The following is a 20771-nucleotide window of genomic DNA, read 5'->3' as shown; positions in this document are numbered from 1 at the left end:
GCCCTAGGCAGATAGCCTAGTATGAACCTATGAACAGAATCACACGTACCAACTAGTACAACTGTGGTCAATGTGGAGTAATGCTTGGCAATGTCCACCCAAGTTGGTGAATACACAGCAATGTCGGACAAGCCTGGTTTAAGTAGGCCATAGCTGAACAAAATGCAACATGTGCATAGTTGCCCAACTGGCCCTTAACCAGTCTGGTCTGCTCAGTATGAACATTTAAAGCAGTGATGGGACTCAAACCCATGATATTATGCATCATAGTGAAAGTACTGAACCACTACACCATGACAGTACTGCAGTGTTCAGCCAATATGAGAGAATGTTGTCAAGTCTTTGCAAACTATCACAAGGAAACCCTGCAGGCACAGCATCATCCCTGTTGAGTTATGACATTAAGGAATCTGGCAGTGAGAACATAACATGACTTCCAACACACACAGTATAAATGTCAATATTGGTCATGTTCACACACAACCAGAAATGTAGTGGACTCCAGATCACAACATATGGAAAGGTCACACTGGGCATGCTCACACACTTGGATAAATGTGACATATGTCAGGCAACAAACCATGGAAAGCCTGAACTGGGCATGCTCACACACTTAGGCCATGTCTGAATATAGCAGTCAGTCACAAATATCTGGCAGTTATATGTGTTAAGCCAGGAACCGCCCACGATCCAGCAATCCACCCTGTGCACACAGTTAAATGACAACAGACACATATATTAATATACTGGAACCCTGTCATGATCAAACATGTTACGCAGATACACAAGTTGTTCATAGCAGCTGGGAAGGCTACGGCAATAAAGACCTGCAAACAGTAGCAGCAACAAATATTGTGCATCCCGAACATAAACATAGGTGCAGAGGTCAATACAAGGCTGTCTGCCCTAGAGAATTCATAAGCTTAGGCAGAGTGTATTTGGTGTCCACCTCCCCAGTAGAGTAGCCTACTGTACCTCTGTAAAGTAGGTCACACAAGGCACCCTTTAAGGCTAGTTTGCTGTGCCTCTGTCAAGCAGGGACACAGTGGAGATCCCAGGGGTGAATTTGCAATTTCCCATCCATGCGGCTGTATTTCGCTGGAAGAGGGTTGACGAGGAGCTGTGTCTAACTTTAATTGGGATTCAATTCCAGAGTGAGGGGAGCCTCTGGGTAATGAATCTGTCCCTGCAGCATGTCCTATTTATTTTTGTGCTGAGGTTTAAGTCCCTGGAGTGTGTAGCTCTAAGGGTCTTGGATGTTATGAGGTGGAGCATGTCCATTACTTCTAGGTTTGAAATGGCTGCGTACGTCAGGCATAGATCACCTCTGAGTAGGCATTAAGCAACTGAGTAGAGCTGGAGATCATTTAGTTGAGCTGCATAGGACATCTGTGTGTAGCCCATGATCCTCTTAGGGAGGTACTGTTGTGTTCACTGTAGTTGCTGCAGGTGTTGGGTAAGGTACACCCCAAAAGGGGCATTGTAGTCAAACATGGGCCTGATGAGTGACTAGTAGAGGGCCACAATGACCTCCCATGATCTACATGCAAACATCCATGTGATAAGGAGGGCTATATAAAAGTCTTTGCAATGACTCTGTCAATGTGATTAGCAAAGGAGAGGTTATTATCTATGTGGGTCTGTGGGATATTGCTCTGTTATGTAGTAGCTTCCTCCTTCTGTTGTACAGCTTATATATGGCTGGGGTCAACCAGACAGGTCTCCTGTTTTGGAGGAGTCATGGTTTTATTTGGGATAGCATGATCAGTACATACCTGCAGGTGCTCATACAATGCATTTGTAAAGGATTCTGCAGATTGGGCTGTATTATCCTCCAGCACGGGGCCTTTGAAGTATTCCACCCCAGTCTTCACAAGTGCAAAGCCTGCTTTTGAGAAATTCTTTACAGTGATTTCCTTGGCTGGGGGTGGGGACGGGATATGGATGTCAAGGGAAAGTTGTTTATGGTCTGAGCTTAACAATGACGGTTCTACCTCTGGTGTGGAACATAGAGTCCCCATGTTGGTGATGATCAGGTCCCATATGTATTCCCCCTTGTGGGTGTGGTGACTGGTTGTGCCATAGCACATGGATTCACAAATTGTAGTGGCTGTAGGGTGATGTTGTTGAGGGCCTGAGTAGTATCCCCAGTCAATATTTGTGTACCTGAAGTCAACCACTATAATGGTGTGTGTGAAGACCGGCATATCCTACACTGTTCCCAGGAAAGCCAAGTGTGATTACTGGGTATGGGGGGGGGGGTCTGAACTACACACCAAACCAAAAGGCAGTATTGCACAATGGTAGTTGTATATGTATGGCCTGTCATGCTTAGTGCAGTGGTACCAACCCAAAGGTGTGTGTATCTGTGATGTATATGGATACACCCCCTACTTGTGTTGTGTGTTACAAGTCCTGTGGTCACAAAGCATGCTATAGAACATAACCTGGCAGTGCCAGTGTGCATATGTGACCCTGAACTAGGCGTCTGTTAATGCACAGATATTGTTATCCCCATACTGAGGGATAGTTAAAGATGTACATTCCTCTTTGGAAAGACTGATGATGTCAGCACCCTATAAATACAGCAGGAGAAGGGAAATCATCCAGTAATGTGACTAGTGCGCTGTGCTAACGTGTTTCTTTCAAGTAGCATAACATAGTTAGGGAGGGGTTTGAATCCTGCAAATGCTGTGTGGGGGGGCAGGGGGGTGTGTATGTATGCAATTCTTTGTGAATAGAATGGCCTTTTTGAGGACTGGGATAACACACTAAAAGATGCACATTCCTCTTTGGAAATACTGATGATGTCAGCACCCTATAAATACAGCAGGAGAAGGGAGTATTTAAATTGATTTAACTGTGTTGCAGGAATATTAACTGAACTGGAAGTTTTGACTCTGCTCTTCAGTTAGTCCCACGCACCCTCCCTGTTTTTGTTTTGGTGTGAATCTTAGTGGTCTTGAAACTGCCCGCCCCTCTTGTAAATTTGTGTTTGGATACTCCTTCTGGGCCCATCTCATTTGCTCACTCAACTGAGTGCAGTGAGATCATATTCTGATTTCAGGCACTCCTACTGTGTACAAAGAGAGCATCTGGGAAACAGAAGAAAAAAAATTAAGCTTGTTTCCTGCCTTTCCTGTTAGTTGGTATAGACTGTTTGTAGGCTTCTGAGCCCCCAAGCCCTTCTGTATTGGAGGGAAGCCTTCCAGCTTATTTTTTTTCTTATAACTAGCCAGTTTTCTAGTTTCAGCACTCAAATCTGTTTCTTTGAACTCAGCACTTGTTCATAACTCACTGTAAGCACTACATAAGCTGCAAATTACTACAGCACTCAACTTTCCTCACTTGTCTAGTGGAAATCAATTTTTAGTACTTAATAAATAAGCACTTATCCAGGCATGCCTAAGGGTCAGCTCCCAGTGATTTTTCCTGTCTACCTGATGAATCTGGGCATCTTGGGGTAATGCAGCAATTGCCTCATGTACACAGACAACCCTCTCCTCTTACCACCCAACACTGCAACCTGTGAGAGATGCACTTATATAGCCAAACTGGAAGCAAAGCTCTCTTCACCCAAGACTGGACTAGACAGTCAAGAGGAGAAGGTAAACACTTGCACCACACCACACTCATCACATAGTCCCTCAAAACCTACACCACCAAAACACACACATAGAAACACAAAACACACACCTACATTCACAGAGGCTCTCAATAAAAACCTGCCCAAGCTTCAGGGACATCCAGTCAATTCCTCGTTGGTCAGATCCGACCACAAGCTAATCAGCCTAGACATCCACATACCACCCCCAGCCCCAATTAGGGAAACCATCGTAAAAATTCTCAAAAGCCAACTTCACACTTCTTAAGACAGAAGTGGCAAACTTCATGACACCCATGCAGACGGACAATAGAGGTATGACTGCTGAATCCTACAGAAATGCACTTTATAAGCACTTACACGAGTGCATGGATCATGCTATCCCTAATAGAACCAAGATGTTATTTTCGAAAAAAAGGAAGCCCCAATTTGGTGGTCCTCTGCCATAAACAAACTCTGCAACAGAAGAGAGAAACTGTTGCAAAAAAGAGTAAAATCCCATGACTGGAGGAACTCCCTGGTCAACCTCAGTAAGAAGCTGAGATCCCTCATAAAATCCTCCAAAGCTAGTTACGAAAACAAAATTGCCACTGACTCTAAAGACAACCACAAAGCATTCTATAGCTATGTCAAGAATCTAAATGGAAACACTCACATCTGCTCTGAGTTACAGCATAATGGCACTAAATATACAGAACCAACTGATATTGCCAACATCCTAGAAGATAGGTTCAGTGCTAACTTTACCCCCCCTCTCATCCCCTAGAGGGCCCATATCTATACTGGAAGAATGCAAAGTTCCTATAATCATGGCTGCACAGGTAAAAAATCACACTCTCCAAAGCCAAGAACACAGCATTCATGGGACCTGACAATATCCCAGGCTGCATTCTACACGAACTATGAACTGGCACCCTACCTAAGTACCATGTTCAATCATAGCCTCACCTCAGGCTTTGTACCCACTGAATGGCACACCATGACAGTTATCCCACTCCACAAAGGGGGAGCCAGGATGGACCCCGAGAACTACCACCTCATTAGCCTGACGAGCCTGGTCTGCAAGGCCATGGAACGTATCATCATGGAACTCATAAACAAAGACATTGGTAATCTCAAAACTCTGGACCCTACTCAGTTTGGATTTGTAAAAGGCAGATCATGTCTCCTAAACCTGACTGACTTCTTTGAAGCAGTCACCAAAGCCATAGATGAGGGTAAAATGGTTCACACAGCTTATCTAGATCTCGCCAAGGCTTTCAACACCATCCCCCACTCCAGAATTATAGATAAGCTCACTAAACTAGGTATAAATCCCTATGTCACAAGATGGGTTTCCAACTGGCTCATGGACAGAACCCACACTGTGAAAGTAGCAGATTCCAAATCCAACATCAGACCAGTGACAAGTGGAGTACCACAGGGTTCAGTCCTGGATCCTCTCCTGTTTGGTATCTACTTCTCTGAAGTGCAGGCCAACACAGAAGGTCTTTGGCTACCAAAGTTTGCAGATGACTGCAAACTAGGAGCTATAATTGAAACTCCTAACGATGTGGACAAACTACAAAAGGGCCTCACTGAAACAGATACCTGGTGTCAAAGCCATGGCCTGAAGCTCAATACCAAAAAGTGTATTGTCATCCCCTTTGGTAAAAACTCTGTACCCATGAACTACCACATAGCTGGACTTGCCCGGTCAACAAATGTAAAATAAAAATAAATAAATAAAATATAAATTATTCTGTCGGATTTCTTCACAAATACATGGCCCATTTCATTACATTTTACTTGAACTATAGTTATATATATATATATATATATATATATATATATATATATATATATATATGTCAGGGGATTGTTTCATACTTATTTAAATAAAAATGGTGAATGATGTTGTGGGGGCTCGAACCGTGACTACCTCCTCTTTGGCCAATGTCTCTACCGCTACACTATTGCTACTTGGCTTAATTTGCATATGTAGATCTTATATGCTTTTCAATGTCTGCTAACTGTGGCTGAGCAAAGGGCATACCGGCGCAAACGAGCGCAAATGCGGGCAAACATTTTTGAAATTCTAAAAAAAAAATGAAACTGCTATTTTTACGTTTTACACATTTTCAGTAGGGTTTAGTCTGTGGGGATGTGTGGTATTGTTGTCCTTGACATTTCTAAGGACTAGCTCATGGGTGTTTAATTTCAGGCCTCTGACTCTTCTTGGGGCGTGTCCCTTTGCAGTACTCGGCATTCGGACACGCCCCCTACTTTCCTACACGGACCGTGTTAGCCTAGGGTATGATTCAGCATGCCCTCATAAATATGCATGGCATGCTGACGTCATACCGTTCAACTGCAGCCTCCGAGTAAGACATATTAAGTCTTACACGGAGGTTTTGTGAGTCCGGCCCTGCATATTCAAGCACATTTATATTTTCACAACTCCAAAGATATCTGCACTCATAACTGCTGCAAGTACTGCTATTTATTTATTTGCTTACTTATTTTGCTTACTTTAATAACATTTTAGATAGCTAATAATTAAAAAATAATTAAATAATGAACCTCAGTGCTCAAGCCCAAAAGAAAAAGTCAATCACCAGACAATAACAGTTTAGTGTCAGAGCAAAACAGTTGTGTTTAATAATAAAACTGTAGGTGAGCATTTTCTCTGTTAAAATAAACTTCACTAGTCTAACGGATGAAAGTGCTCACCTACAATATTATTAACAAAGGCAGTTGTTTTTCACTGGTGTAACATACAAAACATCATGCTCCTTAATGAAATGTATAGTTAAACATTAAAAAATCTATCTCATATTTCTGATGGATTTCATCCTTTTCTTTGATGGTTATGTTGCTCATAAATGCTTCTGTGATCTTGATGAATGTTCTACTCTCATTGCTATGTGTCTTGAAATTTGGGTAGGTCACGGTTTCTGGAACTCCAAGGTACCTCAGAATGTAATCTGCTTCCTTTTTAAGAGAGCTGAATTCCCCAATGAAGTCATAATGAATACTGCATGGATGGCAAAGCATAAACATTGGCTTCCAGTGGGTATCACTTGTGTTTTCTCCTAATACAAACTTAATGAACTCTTCAAATGTTACATTAGAGGTGTCATTGTCTTTTTTTCGGTATTTATGTCTAATGTAGCTACCAATAATATTACTATAGTAGCCATCGTGCAGAAATTTGTCCCTGTAGGCTGATACTAGTCTCTCTTCTGGGTTCCTAGTAAACATTATCTTAGTATAGTTTTGCAATAGTGACTGTTGTTTCTCAAGAGAATAGATACTGAGTTTCTTCAGAAGACTGCTAGCATGGACTGTTTCCCTTTCAAAATCTCCAGGTTCCCTGGTAAGGTTCATAGTCAGTTGAAGCATTATCCGTTTCCAGTTGGTACAACCCACCTTTGGTACTTCACAATATATAAATTTATATCTGTGCTCCACAAATAATTGGGATGATAAGGTTTTTTCAAAGGTAGATGCACTCATGTTATATTTGCTGCAGATTTCTCTAAGAATATATTTCCGTTTTTTCTGTATGTCTAACCATTCCATTTTGACATTTGAAGTTTCATCTGTAAAGACAACAAACAAAACAGGTTATTTCAGTTGTGAAGAATTATAACACATTTTATATACAGTGCAAGTTGACTCACATTTAGCATCAAAATAAATGAGAAATAAAAAGAAATTCAAGTATCATACTGTGCTTTGATGTATTTTTGTGTTTACTTAGCAATATAGACATACAATGTAAGGTTAAAGATTAGTCAGTGGAAAATGCTACCAACCATTTAGAAAAACATTCCCTTATAAGTGTAATAGCAAAGTTACTGACACTTGCAACAAAAATAATTGTATTGCTTCTATATGCATCCTGCATGTTGTGTATTGTGCAAATATTGCTGTAGAAGCAAGACTGTATACCTTACCTACTTTTTACATTGATTCATTCTATTAATTTAAAATGAAGCATCTTTTATAACCAATGTGCACAGCATATTACAATCTTACACAATTGCCATTAAACATGTCTATACATTATGTTTTCATTCTCTTTAAATTTAAATGTCTGTTATTAGTGATGTCATTCTAATATGCTTGATTCTCCATATACAAAATATCTATATAGTAGTAAAAAATAATATCCTGTGAGGAATACCCATTCATGTTTTGCAATATTGGATGACATTTATTCACATCTTTTAATTTGTGCATCTTAAACATCATTTAAATTGTGCATATTTATTTTCTTGTGCCTTCTATCCCATGTCTGAAGGAAACTGAGGACATTTCCATTTTGTCTTGAAATATTTCTTACCATTTTAAAAATGTATTTTGCTGTTGGTATTTTTAAATAACCTACATTGCATTTGCTTCTGATTTTCCATACCTCCATCACTTTGTGTTTTTTTTCCTTTTTTAAATAACCAAGTGGGAGCCAAAACTCATCTGTAAAACATATACATCAGTGGATCTCAAATGTAACCTTATGCTAAGAAAGCAATACACCACTTTCATACTTATTCCTATCCATCTCTGTTAATAATGCTTCATTTTGTTCCACATCATTTTTTTATAAATGTTTTCCCATGGCATCTTCTCTTATGTCTAATAAACTCTACATTTATTCACCCCCCCATCTTGCCTTAGTTACTTTTTCTTCTTAATAATTGGCATTGGAATTCCCCTTAATATTGACTTGTCATGTATGACCACTTATTTTTGCAGCTGCCAACTTCCATTATTTAATCCAGTTTTCCCATGTTCATCCCTTTAGTTCATTTTAATTATCTTCTGTGCATATTCATTCCTTGTGCTTCTTTTTTATTCCTTATCTGAAGTGAGAAATTAGCTGTAATGTGCATCCTATAATATGTTAAAGATATTCCTCATTGTTGTTTCTTTGTAGTCATTTTAATTTACAGTATTCATGTTATTTGATTGCATTCTCTGTATTTTAACATATATATGTGTGTGTGTGTGTGTGTGTGTGTGTATATATATATATATATATATATATATATATATATATATATGTATATATATATATATATATATATATATATATATATATATATATATATATATATATATGTCTATCCTTGCTGTTTCTGAGTAATAAGGAAATGTCTAATAATGTAAATAATTGTAGGTGATATTGGGCTTTATTCATGAATGGCTAATTTCCACACTGCTATCATGTGAACATGGTGCTAGAGTGCTATTTTGTATTTATTAAAATGGCTCTAAAAAAAGAAAAATCCATGGTATCCCTCAAAGTCTCAGAAAACCCTGTATGCAACCTATACTGGGTCAAAACCAAACCAAGCAGAAACTTCATAGTATGGGCAATGTGAAGTTCACTCCTTGAAATATGCTATGCACCTAGTTCACCTAGCTATGGAAAACCTACCAGAGTAATCCTCCTGCTATATAATAAAAGTCTCCATCCCACCAGGACAAAATATAACATTGTTAAGTCCCAGAACTACAGGTTGGCTAGGATCACCATGAAAATAGAACCCTTAAGAACCTAAATGATATTGAAAATGATTTTTTGGTGAGGGGATACGAAAGCAATATGTTAAGAAGCATTCTGGAACCTATAATTAAACTAAAAAGTACAAATCCACCAGCACTTAACAGTCCTCATATGAGGATTTTAAAGAAATCTATGGACAACAAATCTAAAGACAGTTGTATCTTGACTTTTACTGTTGACTATCACAATCACAGCATCATTAATATTATTAGAGAGAATTGGGCCATAATGGCCATAATTACTGAAAGCTCTTATCTAATGGACATCCTGGGAGAAACTCCTTCCTTTGTGTATAGGAAAGCCAGAAACATCAGGAGTTGGGTTGAAGGTAGGCCTGACCATTAGATACATGCACCAATAAGTGTGGAGCCAACTGTGTTTTTTGACAGCACATACAGGAGAAAGACATGTTTTTCTGGCCGTATTTAAAGAAACTGATTAAAACTAATGCAGGAGGTGACTGTAATTCATTGCATGTGGTTTACAGGGAAGCTGCAATGACTGTGAAGCATTTTACGTGGGGAAAACACTCAACAGACTTAAAAAAGAATTTCTGGCCATCTTTCCAAAATTAGAGCTAACTGCAAGAATAATGTACTGGCTCTGTACCTCAAGCTTCACAAAAAACACACTGGTTTTAAATTTCAAATTATTGATCGTGTGGACCTTTTGGAACTGGAAGGAGATGTCCCTAATCTTTTAGAAAAACGTGAACTACTGTGGCAGCTGAAACTGACAACTGGGTATTAATTATTACTGCTCCATAAAAAGCACACTAGAACTCAGAAAAATACCCCCACTGTTTAAAAGCCTATTAAAAGTCTGATATAGGACTGTTTAATGCTGACATTGCATGCTAATATTATAGATGCTAACAAATATTAAACATTGTAAATATTTTACAATGAAATTAACTGACATCAGTGCTGTTTTCTGATTCTTTTACTCATTTAAACTAAGTGATTTCTTAGTTAGATGCCACACTTGAACAGATCCCCAGGGCCTTAATGCTTTATTTTTAACATTTTTACTGTTTTTCTACCTTAGCAATTATAACTATAGTTTTCACCCTACTAAGGGGTTCACTTGTAGATTTATATACATGTTCATTAATATGATGATATGTTTTATTTGGTACGAACGCAATCTTTTTTAAAAGTGTTTCAGTTTTTAAGTTACTAATAGTTATTCTGATAGATGTCTAGTGGTAGATCTTTTTGTTTGTTAATTATTTATTTATTTATTTATTTATTTTACATTTGTTGACCGGGCTAGTCTAGCTGGATATATGTCCATTTTCAATAGAGGCCCAGGGAGAAAATCTCCAAACAGGAATAATGACAAAGTTAACAATGTTCAGAACCAGTAATAATCACAATACAGAGGTAGTATCGGTCTACTGAACAGTTGTAATAATAAATTTGTATATTAAATAATTATAGTAAAAATTAAACTAAACAATTCTACAAAAATTTAAACTAAACAATTCTACAAAAATTAAACTAAACAATTTTTACAAATCACACTAAAAGGTATGAGCAAGTCTTAGATAAGGGAAATAATATATATGTTATTTTCAATATAACAGAGTAGGAGTTGTGAGTAGAATTGAAGGCAAAGGTTGCAGGAGTAGGGATAGGGTTAAGAATATAAAGTGGAAAAAAAGATGTCAGTGAGGGTTTGTACATGGACAAAGCCAGTGAGTTTTCAGATGTTCTTTAAGATGTTCTTTAAAAAGAGAAGTAGAAGCGATGGTAGATAATTCAGCAGGAAGCTGATTCCAGAATTCACCTGCAGTGTTTGAGAAAAGTGAATCCCCGGCTTTGTTGTTAGCTTTATTTGATAAAACTAGAAGCTTTGTAGGTAGATTAGTATAAGGAATAATTAGATTAGTCAGGATAGGGGTGGTGTTAGGAGGTATAGTATCTTTTGCGTAATAAGCAATTGTTGAAAGAGTATATGGTTTTTGCAGTTCTAGCCATCCAAGTTGTTTGAGGTTAAGGCAGTGGTGAGTTTTAAAGGGGGGAACTTGTGATGAATCTAGCTATGCTATTATAACATGTGGAGAGTTTAGAGAGGTTGTTTTTGGATAGGTTGGTATATATGACAGAGGCATAGAAAAGGGTGGAAATGAGGTGGGTCTGAGCAATTGTTTTCCTTGCAGAGGGGGTAAGGAAGGGTTTTATTCTATAGAAGGTGCCAAGTTTTCTGTTAACAGACTTTATAGTGGAGTTTATGTGTTCATCATAGTTGAGATGATTATCAATAGTTACACCTAGTAGGCGGGTTGTAGTCTCTGGGGTAATGTTGGTACCATTGTTAGAGGTTATAGAGAAGAAAGGAATGGATGATTTAAGAGTAGGAGTAAAAAGCAGTAGTTTTGTTTTTTTGGGATTAAGGAGGAGGCAGTGTTGCATAAACCAGTTTTCAACATTCTGAAAAACAGTTGGGGTGAGGGAGTGGAGAGAGGATATATCCTTGGCTGTACATATTCTGCATATTAAATGCAGGTGGCTTGAGGTATGTTCATGTGTAAGTTGTTAATAAATAAGGAGAAGAGTAGGGGACCTAGGATAGAGCCCTGGGGTACTCCAATATTTACTGGAAGTAGTGAAGATAGACTGTTATGTCAAAGTACTGCTTGCTGTCTATTTACCCGATAAGATCTAAACCATTGTATGGCTTTGGGATTGAGAGAGTGAGCCTTTAGTTTGTCAAGCAGTAGGTTATGGTTTACCATGTCAAAGGCTTTTGACAGGTCAATAAATAGTGCAGAGGAAAATTAGTTGTTGTTGCGGTTTTTATATATAGAGTTGGTAAAGGATAAAAGGGCAGTAGATGTGCTATGAAATGGCCTAAAGCCATGTTGGCAGTTTGCCAGTAGGTTATTTTGTAGTAAGTGGTTAAGTAGTTGTTTGTGAATACATTTTTCCATTATCTTAGCTAATGGGGAGAGTAGAGCAATAGGGCGAAAGTTGGAAAGCTCTGTAGATGGTCCTCCTTTATGTAGAGGGATGATATGGGATATTTTCCATAGAGCAGGGTTTCTGCCCTCAGAGAAAGTTCTGTTAATAAGGATAGAAATGGGATAATCTATGGCTTTTGCAGCTATTTGTAGGTATTCAGATGGGAGTCAGTCAGCAGAAGGAGTGCAAGGTTTCAATTTTTGAAGTAGCTTACAGATGAGAGATGTAGATACAGGTTGTATTTGAAAGGTAGGTAATGAAGTATTGCAGATATTTGGTTGGGATACAGTGATGGGTGGTAAAGAATTAGCCAGGGCTTGAATGGCTTCTGTAAAGTAGTTATTAAAGGCATCAGGGATCAGGTTGGAGTTGCTATTGTTGAAACCGATTGGGTCTGGAGTAGTAGTGTGACCTTGCTGAAGGAGTTTGGTTATTGCAGACCAGAATTTTTGTGGAGTTTGTTGATTGTAGTTTTGAAGGTGTAGGTAGAAATCTTTTTTTGTCTCTAAGAATATCCTTCTTGGTGGCATTTCTTATCTGTTTAAATTGGAGGTGGGTTGTTGGACATTTGGTAGATCTCCATTTAGCCCAGATTTTATTTCTGAGTAGTATCTTTTGCCTAGTTTGTTTTGTGAGCCAGGGGGCAGATTTTTTTTTTATTCTAGTGGAGCGATAAGGTGCATGGGAGTCTAGGATTTGAAGAAAGTTAGTATTAAAGTAGGTAACAGCTTCGTCTAGTTCTAGATAGGTTAGTGGTGACCAGTCACATGCTTGCAATTCAGTTAAGAAGCTGTCTGGATTAAATAATTTTTTTAAGCGGGAGGTTTTGAGATTATGAGTAGTTGCAATATGGACTTTTTGTCTAATAATGTAGGTATGTGGTCACTGATATCATCTGGGAGGATTCCTGAAGTATAAGATTTAGGGTGGCTCTTAATAAGGATCCAGTCCAAAGTACTTTCCTTTTTACTGGGTTTATGGATTCTTGTAGTAGTTGTTATTAATTGTGAGAATCCAAAGAGGTTTATGTGGTTGGTAGAGTTTAGAGAACTGCAAGTAGAGCAGTCTATGTTAACGTCACCAAGTATAATGGTCTCCTGGGGTAGTTGGGTAGAGAGGTGGCTCAGCAGGTTCTCTAGAGAATTTGTATTATTACCTGGAGGTAGATACATGCAGATTATATAGATTGATTTGGAGTTATTCATTTGGAGTTTGATGGATAGGGTTTCAGATTTGGTGTCTAATGATGGAAGCACATTAACTGGGGAAATTTGGAGGTTCGATTTATAGAGAATGGCTATACCCCCACCTTTTTTTATTTTACGGTAATTTCTGAGGATGTTGTAGCCAGGAGGGCTAATTTCCTGGTCTAGAGTAGATGGTTTTAGCCAAGTTTCTGTAAGACAAAGAATGTCGAATGAGTGTACATCAAGGAGTGCGTGCATGTGGGAAAGTTTATTGTTAATACTTCTGATGTTAAGGTGAGCTATCAGAAGGGAGTTAGATGGTTTTGTAATTGTAGAAACTATAGGTACTGTTAACTTGGTAGGGTTAGTAGTGGAGTCAGTATAGGGGGCCAGGCTTTGGATGAATGTCACCATCTAGGAGAGGGTGTTGCTGGGGGTATTTGAGAAATTTTAGGAGTTTATAGAGGTTACTGAAAGTCTTTTTGGTAGAGAAGTAAATAAGGTGGGTTGTTCTGTGGAACTTTGGTAATATATAGTTAGAGTAACATGTTATGTTACTATGGTTAAGGGAGAAGATGAGTGAATATAATAAAGTCTGTTGGCTGTAATGGTTTTGTTCAGATAGAGAAAGATATTCGTAGGAGGTAAGTGAATAAGGTATTGTAAGAAATGCTAGCATGATAGTTAAGAGTAATGAGGTGCTGAGTATAGTTGTATTTGTTGGAGCCATAGTAAAAGGATTTACGTAGGGAGTAGGTTGGTAGTAGGTGTTGTACTAAGGAAAGGAGAGTGTTTGAAAGGGTTAGTCATTTTGTTAGTGAGTTGGTTTCTTAATTAATAAAGTCTGGATTAGTAGTTTAGTCTTAATAAGCTGTTCTTATATTATGTATTTTAATTTGTCTCTAGCTTTTTAGTTTCAGTTCTAAGGTAGCACAGTCTCAGTTTACACTATGGTGTTATGGGGGAAGGAAGACTTGGTTAAAGGAATTAGTTTAATGCTCTTGTTGCTCTTAACAGAACCACCCTCTGTAATCACTCCCTTCGTTCCAAATAAACTGAGTGTATATAAATAATGAATGTCTTTAATGCTTTTCATTATACTCAACAAGTTTGTGTGCTTCAATAAAGGATATTCCACTTTTAACTCAACTGTGTACTACCTACTATTTAATTATTTTGTAGTATGTATTTTAATGTTCAATTTTTATTAGTGAACTAGGTGCATAACATATTTCAATGAGTGAACTTCACACCCTTCACACTGCAAAGTTTCTGCTTGGTGTGTTTTTATTAAATGGCTCTACACATTATGTAGACATGCTAAACAAAGGTAAACATCAGAGTATGCTAATGCAAGCTTAGTTAGCAGAATTACATGCTAATTAACCAATCCAAGATGGCGGATCCATTCAGGAAGCTACAAAGTAACTATGTAGAGATTATGTAGACTTTGTCATGAACTCTAAAACCTATTGCAGTACAACCACCATCACAGTTAGAAAAAAAAGCAATGTTAGGGGCTGCTAGTGCTCTCTTGCATGTATAAGTGTAACAGGCTTGAATCTATACTGCTGCAGCTGTTGATAGACCTCATCCCAGGAGAAGAAGGGTGTTCAATCACATTTACCATATGACGGACTGAATGATACTGAAATAGTAGAGTAATACAGGGTTGATAGGGAAAGACTACAGGAACCCTGCAACCATTGCCATCCCCACTTCAGAGGGAGAGGAAGTTGTAGAGAACCTATACCAGTGGAAACTAAGGTATGTACAGCGTTAAGGATATTGGCTACTGGTACATTCTAAAGACCCACTGGGGATATCCTTGGGTTGTTACAGGCCTCAGCCTCTGGAATATTGCACCAATGTCTTATTGCTATGCAGCAAAATGCAAAGGAGTACATCTATTTTCCATGCACATGAGGGGTGACAGAACAAGAACAATACAATAATGTTATGCTGTAGCACACTTCCCTGAAGTCTTGGGGGCCATAAACTACAGTCACATAGAAATAAAAGCCCCACCTGGTGAACAAGGAAAGACATATATCAACAGGAAGGGGTTCCAGTCAATCAACTGCCAGGTTGTCTGTAATGCCTGAGGGTCATCTTCATTGTGTGTGTAGATAACCCAGGCAGTTAGCATGACTCTCACATATGGCACACCTCTCAGCTTTATCAAAGTTTGCTAGGGATGATATTCCAAAAGGCTATCTACTGGGTGATGTAGGTTATGCACTGTAACCCATCAGAAATGAATGCACACCCACAGAAGAAGGATACAATGATGCCCATACTCAAACTAGGAACATCACAGAGTGTGTGTTTGGCATCCTGAAGTCATGGATCCACTGTCTAGACAAATGAGGGCATGCCCTGCAGTATGACCCAGGCACTTGTTTAGTAATTCTCACAGTCTTTGAATGTAAAAAAAAAAAACAGAAAAAAATTAGCACGTCTGACAAAAAAAAAAAAACTAACAACCCATACATAGCTCTCCACTTCACCTCTGTGTCTTGTTGACACACTTGATTTGATACAATTGGCTGTACAACATTATTCTATTGTCACTTACCCATGGTGTGGTGACAGTCCAAATTCAGCAGAATTTGACTACACTTCTACATTTATGTTGTGAAGAAGTGGATAGCTATGATTCTCCCTCACAGTCTTCACACAAATTAATCTCTCCTGTGTCCTCCCCTCTGCTTGCAATCCCATTTCAACCTATTAACCCCTTTTTCACATGCTTAATCTGGTTAAAATAGAATCACACACACAACAGACTTTGTCAGAAGTGGCCCATAAGAAAGCCTTCACTTTTTTGTCCTCATCCTTTACACTGAGTTTGACATTGTGTACCAATGTCAAGTAATGGCGAATGGCTGTTCATGTCCTATGGCAAAATCTTGTCAGTTGTTACCATCACCTGCGGTACTCTAGTTATCCCTGTGCCAAGGTACTTAAACATTTTGTGCTATCACAATACAGATGAAAGACAGAGTAAAGGAAATCATTGGAAGTAATTACTCAAACAGTTCTTTGACTTTGGGATACAGCCAAGTTCATCATCCTCTGTGGAGTGTTGATATAACTCAGTTGTTTAAAGGTGCATTTTTGACCAAAGCATCAAGAGTTTGATACCAGACATATGATGCATTATTTCTTACTGTGATATTGTACTTCTATTATATGTTTCATGACACATCTTACTTTTTAAGCACGTTTGTGATGTAGAATGCAAATCAAATAAAGTTTTTCAATTTTTCCTTCAGCAGAGAATTCTATATGCTCACAGTGTACTGTTGTGCAAATGGGGAAAGCAAGCACAACACTTCATTTTTGAATTGAGCTTTGGAGCTAAGATGGAAAGGTATAATACAACATAGTGTGCAACATGTTACGATAAAACAGATCTATGTTAAATGTAATTGGCATCACAAAATTTCCTCTCTGATTTTTATTTGTGCAAAGGTTGGCAGCAAGAACCACAGGACACCACTAAACACTGGTATTTCACAGCCCAAGTTCAACACATCAGCAGTGCACTCTAGGAAGGGATTTGGAACAAAACTAAGTATTGCTACTGAATGACAATGATATTACTTAATTACATAGAAATTGCTTAATATACTCTTGTGAAATGCAGTGAACTGTGTAATTAACTGGCCACTTTATTCTGGGCAGTTGGGTCTGCACAGCAGCACTGACACAAATGATATACAACTGCATACAGCCTTGACATACATAAATCATAATTTTTGTATCTCTTCTGTGCACTCTCAAACTATAAAAGTTAGACCTTTGGTGTGGCACTTGCATTGCATACTGTGTTCTCTATTTTGCATAGCTAGATAGGTAGGGAGTTCTAATCTCACAACAGTCAACTTATGTAATATGATCTTAACTACTGCTGGTCTCAATAAAGGAGTGGCCTGGAATTAATTTTACATTGCAGGTTGAATCTACATCATTGTCAGAACCTTCTCTCAACATCATCTTCTCTGCAACACAGCGCTGATGTCATCATCTATAAAGTGCATTCTTATACTATAAAAGTCAGACTTCTGTGGTGGCACTTGCTTTAAGTACTGAATTATCAAGATTGTATAACTACATAAGTTCTAATCTCACAACAATCAACTTGTGATGTGCAATGGTGGGTCCATAACATCACTGGAAGATTAATTCAACAGCTGTGCTACTTTGACTCCCACTCATGAGAAACATTTATATCATCAGATCAATCCCACATCCCCTTTTTACTCTGTCCACAGATGCATACTGTCTGTAACACACAGATGAGGTCATCATTTCAATAATGAACTCTCACATCATTGAAATCAAACCTCTCCCATGGCATATGCTTATAAGACAGTTGTGTGTAGATAGTGTCAGTCAGTAGATAGGGAGTTTAAATACAGCACTGAGACTCTCCTGAGTGTGTGTGTTCGAGTGTGTGAATGTAAATGGCTGCAGGACTGTCTTACAACTCTTAGTATTGACAACATTTACATTCCAAAAGATGTAGAAGTCATTTCTGCAAACACATCCCCTTTGCAATGACACAACTGATGTTATCCTTTTCAAGATGCAGTGTAGCTCACATGCACTCTGAATTCTCCTGTGGCATATGCGTATAATACTCTCATGAGTATATAGTTTCAGAACATAGGTAGGAAATTCAACTACATGAATGACTGTCATCTTTGAACGTTTGTTTCTTCCTCTTACTGTCCAAAACAGGCTGCAAATAACCTATATGAGGTATATCTATACAGTGCCCTTGTGCTGTGTGACTACTTCTTAGTGGAAACATTAAGTTAATACATAATGGTGATGTCATCCTTTGAAATGTGCAGTGTCACAGTTGTGAAATAAATCTGTAGTTGTTCTTGTGTTTCAACAAACTTTAATTAGCCTGTGATGTTAAGCTATACAGTTCAAATCCCAGCATCACTGTTTACAGTCAATGTACATGTTCTTCACAGTGTTGTCACCAACATGTGCTATGTTCATGTGTATATATTGTTTCATGTTACAATAGCTTATTCCACATTTCCTTTGGAAAGGCTGTATTGAAGACTGATGCTGTCATTTGAATAGATTCTCATTTCATAACAGTTGTGAAACACCTCCTCAGGAATGAAGACATGAGACGATGGAATGTGTGTTGTTGCCTAAGTAAGGCATGTGTTTCAATATAGGATTATATCCACATTGGACATAATTGTTGTTCTACCATCACAGTGACAACAACAGGGGCTACATGTGTGTTTGGGTATACCTAGCATCAGGCCATGTTGTCTAACATACAGCAAGATTTGGTCCAAGTAATTACAGGGACACATTTTCCTTGATTTGTACACATGATGTAATGCTTTGACATAACCACCCCTGTGACAACTGGCAATGTACTTGTACCATAGAACATTCATTGATCCCACTATGGTGTTGATTTCCTCAATGCTTAGGTAACTGTTCTGAACCAGCATTGATTGACTATAGGCATTTCTGCCCTTAACTGTTCTCCATGAAAGACACCCCCACCCCCACAAGTATACCTTGTACTGATAGAGTGGCAGAAGCCTCACCATCCATTTTAACAGATAAAAATTATGGTCAAATAAAGTACAGCTGATTGAATGGCTTCATAAAGGTGGAGTTCAACAGCTGCGATAACAGTTCCACTGTGGCCCATGTGGTTAATAGCCATATTGTTAGCTACAGGAGTTGTACAGCTTTGTGTTCAGTTCTAGCATAGAAGTTTATTTTGTGTGAATGTACTGACATCACACAATAACCATTACATTACATCAGTCTTATCCCTTGATATGTTGCATGAGCATATGTGAAAATAGCTTTGGATTTCATGGCAGTAGACATTTGTTCTGCCAATGTCATGGTGAGAGTGTTACTGTACCACATGCATTGAGTACTGTGGTGGTCATGACTGTGCTCCATTTCTTGGGTGGTATATGTACAAACATATAGAGAAATCTTCCTTGACCATGGAATGCTAATACAGGAATTATCACCACTGTGCGCACATGAGCATACTCATTGAATTGCCATCAGTCTGTCGTACTGATATGACATTAATTATCAATGATACTTTCTTAATTCACACATTAATTTCATTACATTCATTATCAGGGAACCTTTTTTAATTCACACATTAATTTCATTTGTTTGTAAAAATACCATTAGCTACCTCCTATGGCACATGCCAACAATACACAGGTGTGGTGAATACATGGGTCTATATTATAACATTGAAGTTTTAAAACTTTGAATGTTATAATATCGAACCCTTTAGAGCGAAAGCTGACAATAGTGAAACCTCAGAACATCAAAATTTTACCTAGGGTAAGATTTCGGTGGTCTGTTCCGTGGCTTCACTATTTACAGCACTGTGGAGTGATGGTTATGGACCAGGTTTAGGGAAGTGAGCAAACGGAGATTTTGGATTGGGTTCAGGTAAGTGTGGTGCGATGGTTACAGACTGGGTTAAGATAAGTGAGCGAACAGACTGGGGTAAGGTGAGTGTGCGGTAGTTAGGGACTTTAGGGTTAGGGCGTGGGTGAGGTGAGTGTGTGGTAGTGACAGACTTTAGGGTTAGGGGCGGGTTAAGTGAGTTAGGGCGTGGGTGAGGTGAGTGTGTGATAGTGACAGACTGTAGGGTTAGGGGCGGGTTAAGTGAGTTAGGGTTAGGGCATGGGTGAGGTGAGTGTGTGAGAGTTACGGACCTTAGGGTTAGGGTTTGGGTTAAGGTAAGTGGATAGCTACTGGTGTATGTCTGGTTTAGTGTAGGGTTTTGTGAAGTGTATGTGTGTGTATTATTTATTTTGGTGTGCTTGTGTTGTGTGTATGTTTGTCGGAATAGCGAATTTTGTCCCTGGGAAAATATTTGCTATACTGACTGTTCGGTTTTCTGGTGTTTCAATTGAATGGGTTCGATATTATAACATTCGAAGTTGTAAGACTTCATGTTATAATATAGGCTCAAATACATTGCATCATATTGTGGTGTTTGCATCTGTTCTTATCTGTCTGTATAATAACTGTGTCAGGTGGGAGTGGCTTACACTGAGGTATTACTTATGTCACACTCTGCTCCCACATTTGTAACACCACATATAATCTATATATAGGATGCATAAACTTTAGAATATTGGACTGCATAATTTGCTTCAAGGGTGATGCTCCTCATACATCTGTTAGGCCTATTTCTGTGGCATACACAGGTCAGTGGTAGCACTCATGGGATGGGTTCAATTCTTGCAAAAGGATATGGCGGCTTTTAAGCCATTCCTATTTTACATGTTATATTGACAAAATGCATGCTATGCACATATCCTATAATGTATGTATTGACCTTGTGAACTGTTATCTCAACTCAGCATCTTAATGATATTCATAAATCATGTAATCCCCTTTATTACAAAGTTAATCTG

At 38.5% G+C, this 20771-nt stretch overlaps 1 protein-coding gene across 3 annotated transcripts in view; it reads right to left on the bottom strand.

The window, feature by feature from the left end:
- Positions 1 to 6015: 6015 nt before the first annotated feature.
- Positions 6016 to 20771, bottom strand: part of LOC122813651 (carbohydrate sulfotransferase 9-like) — a 212555-nt gene continuing 197799 nt past the window's right edge. For all 3 annotated transcript variants that reach the window (XM_044086088.1, XM_044086087.1, XM_044086089.1), the window contains exon 3: positions 6016 to 7188. In XM_044086088.1, coding sequence (XP_043942023.1) covers positions 6380 to 7188 — 809 coding nt within the window. In that variant the 3' untranslated portion in view covers positions 6016 to 6379. The remainder of the gene's footprint in view (positions 7189 to 20771) is intronic.

This window comes from Protopterus annectens, chromosome 10.part0, assembly GCF_019279795.1.
Source record: "Protopterus annectens isolate FY-2018-M chromosome 10.part0, PAN1.0, whole genome shotgun sequence".
Classification (NCBI taxonomy): domain Eukaryota; kingdom Metazoa; phylum Chordata; order Ceratodontiformes; family Protopteridae; genus Protopterus; species Protopterus annectens.
This window is presented reverse-complemented; position numbering and strand designations above follow the sequence as displayed.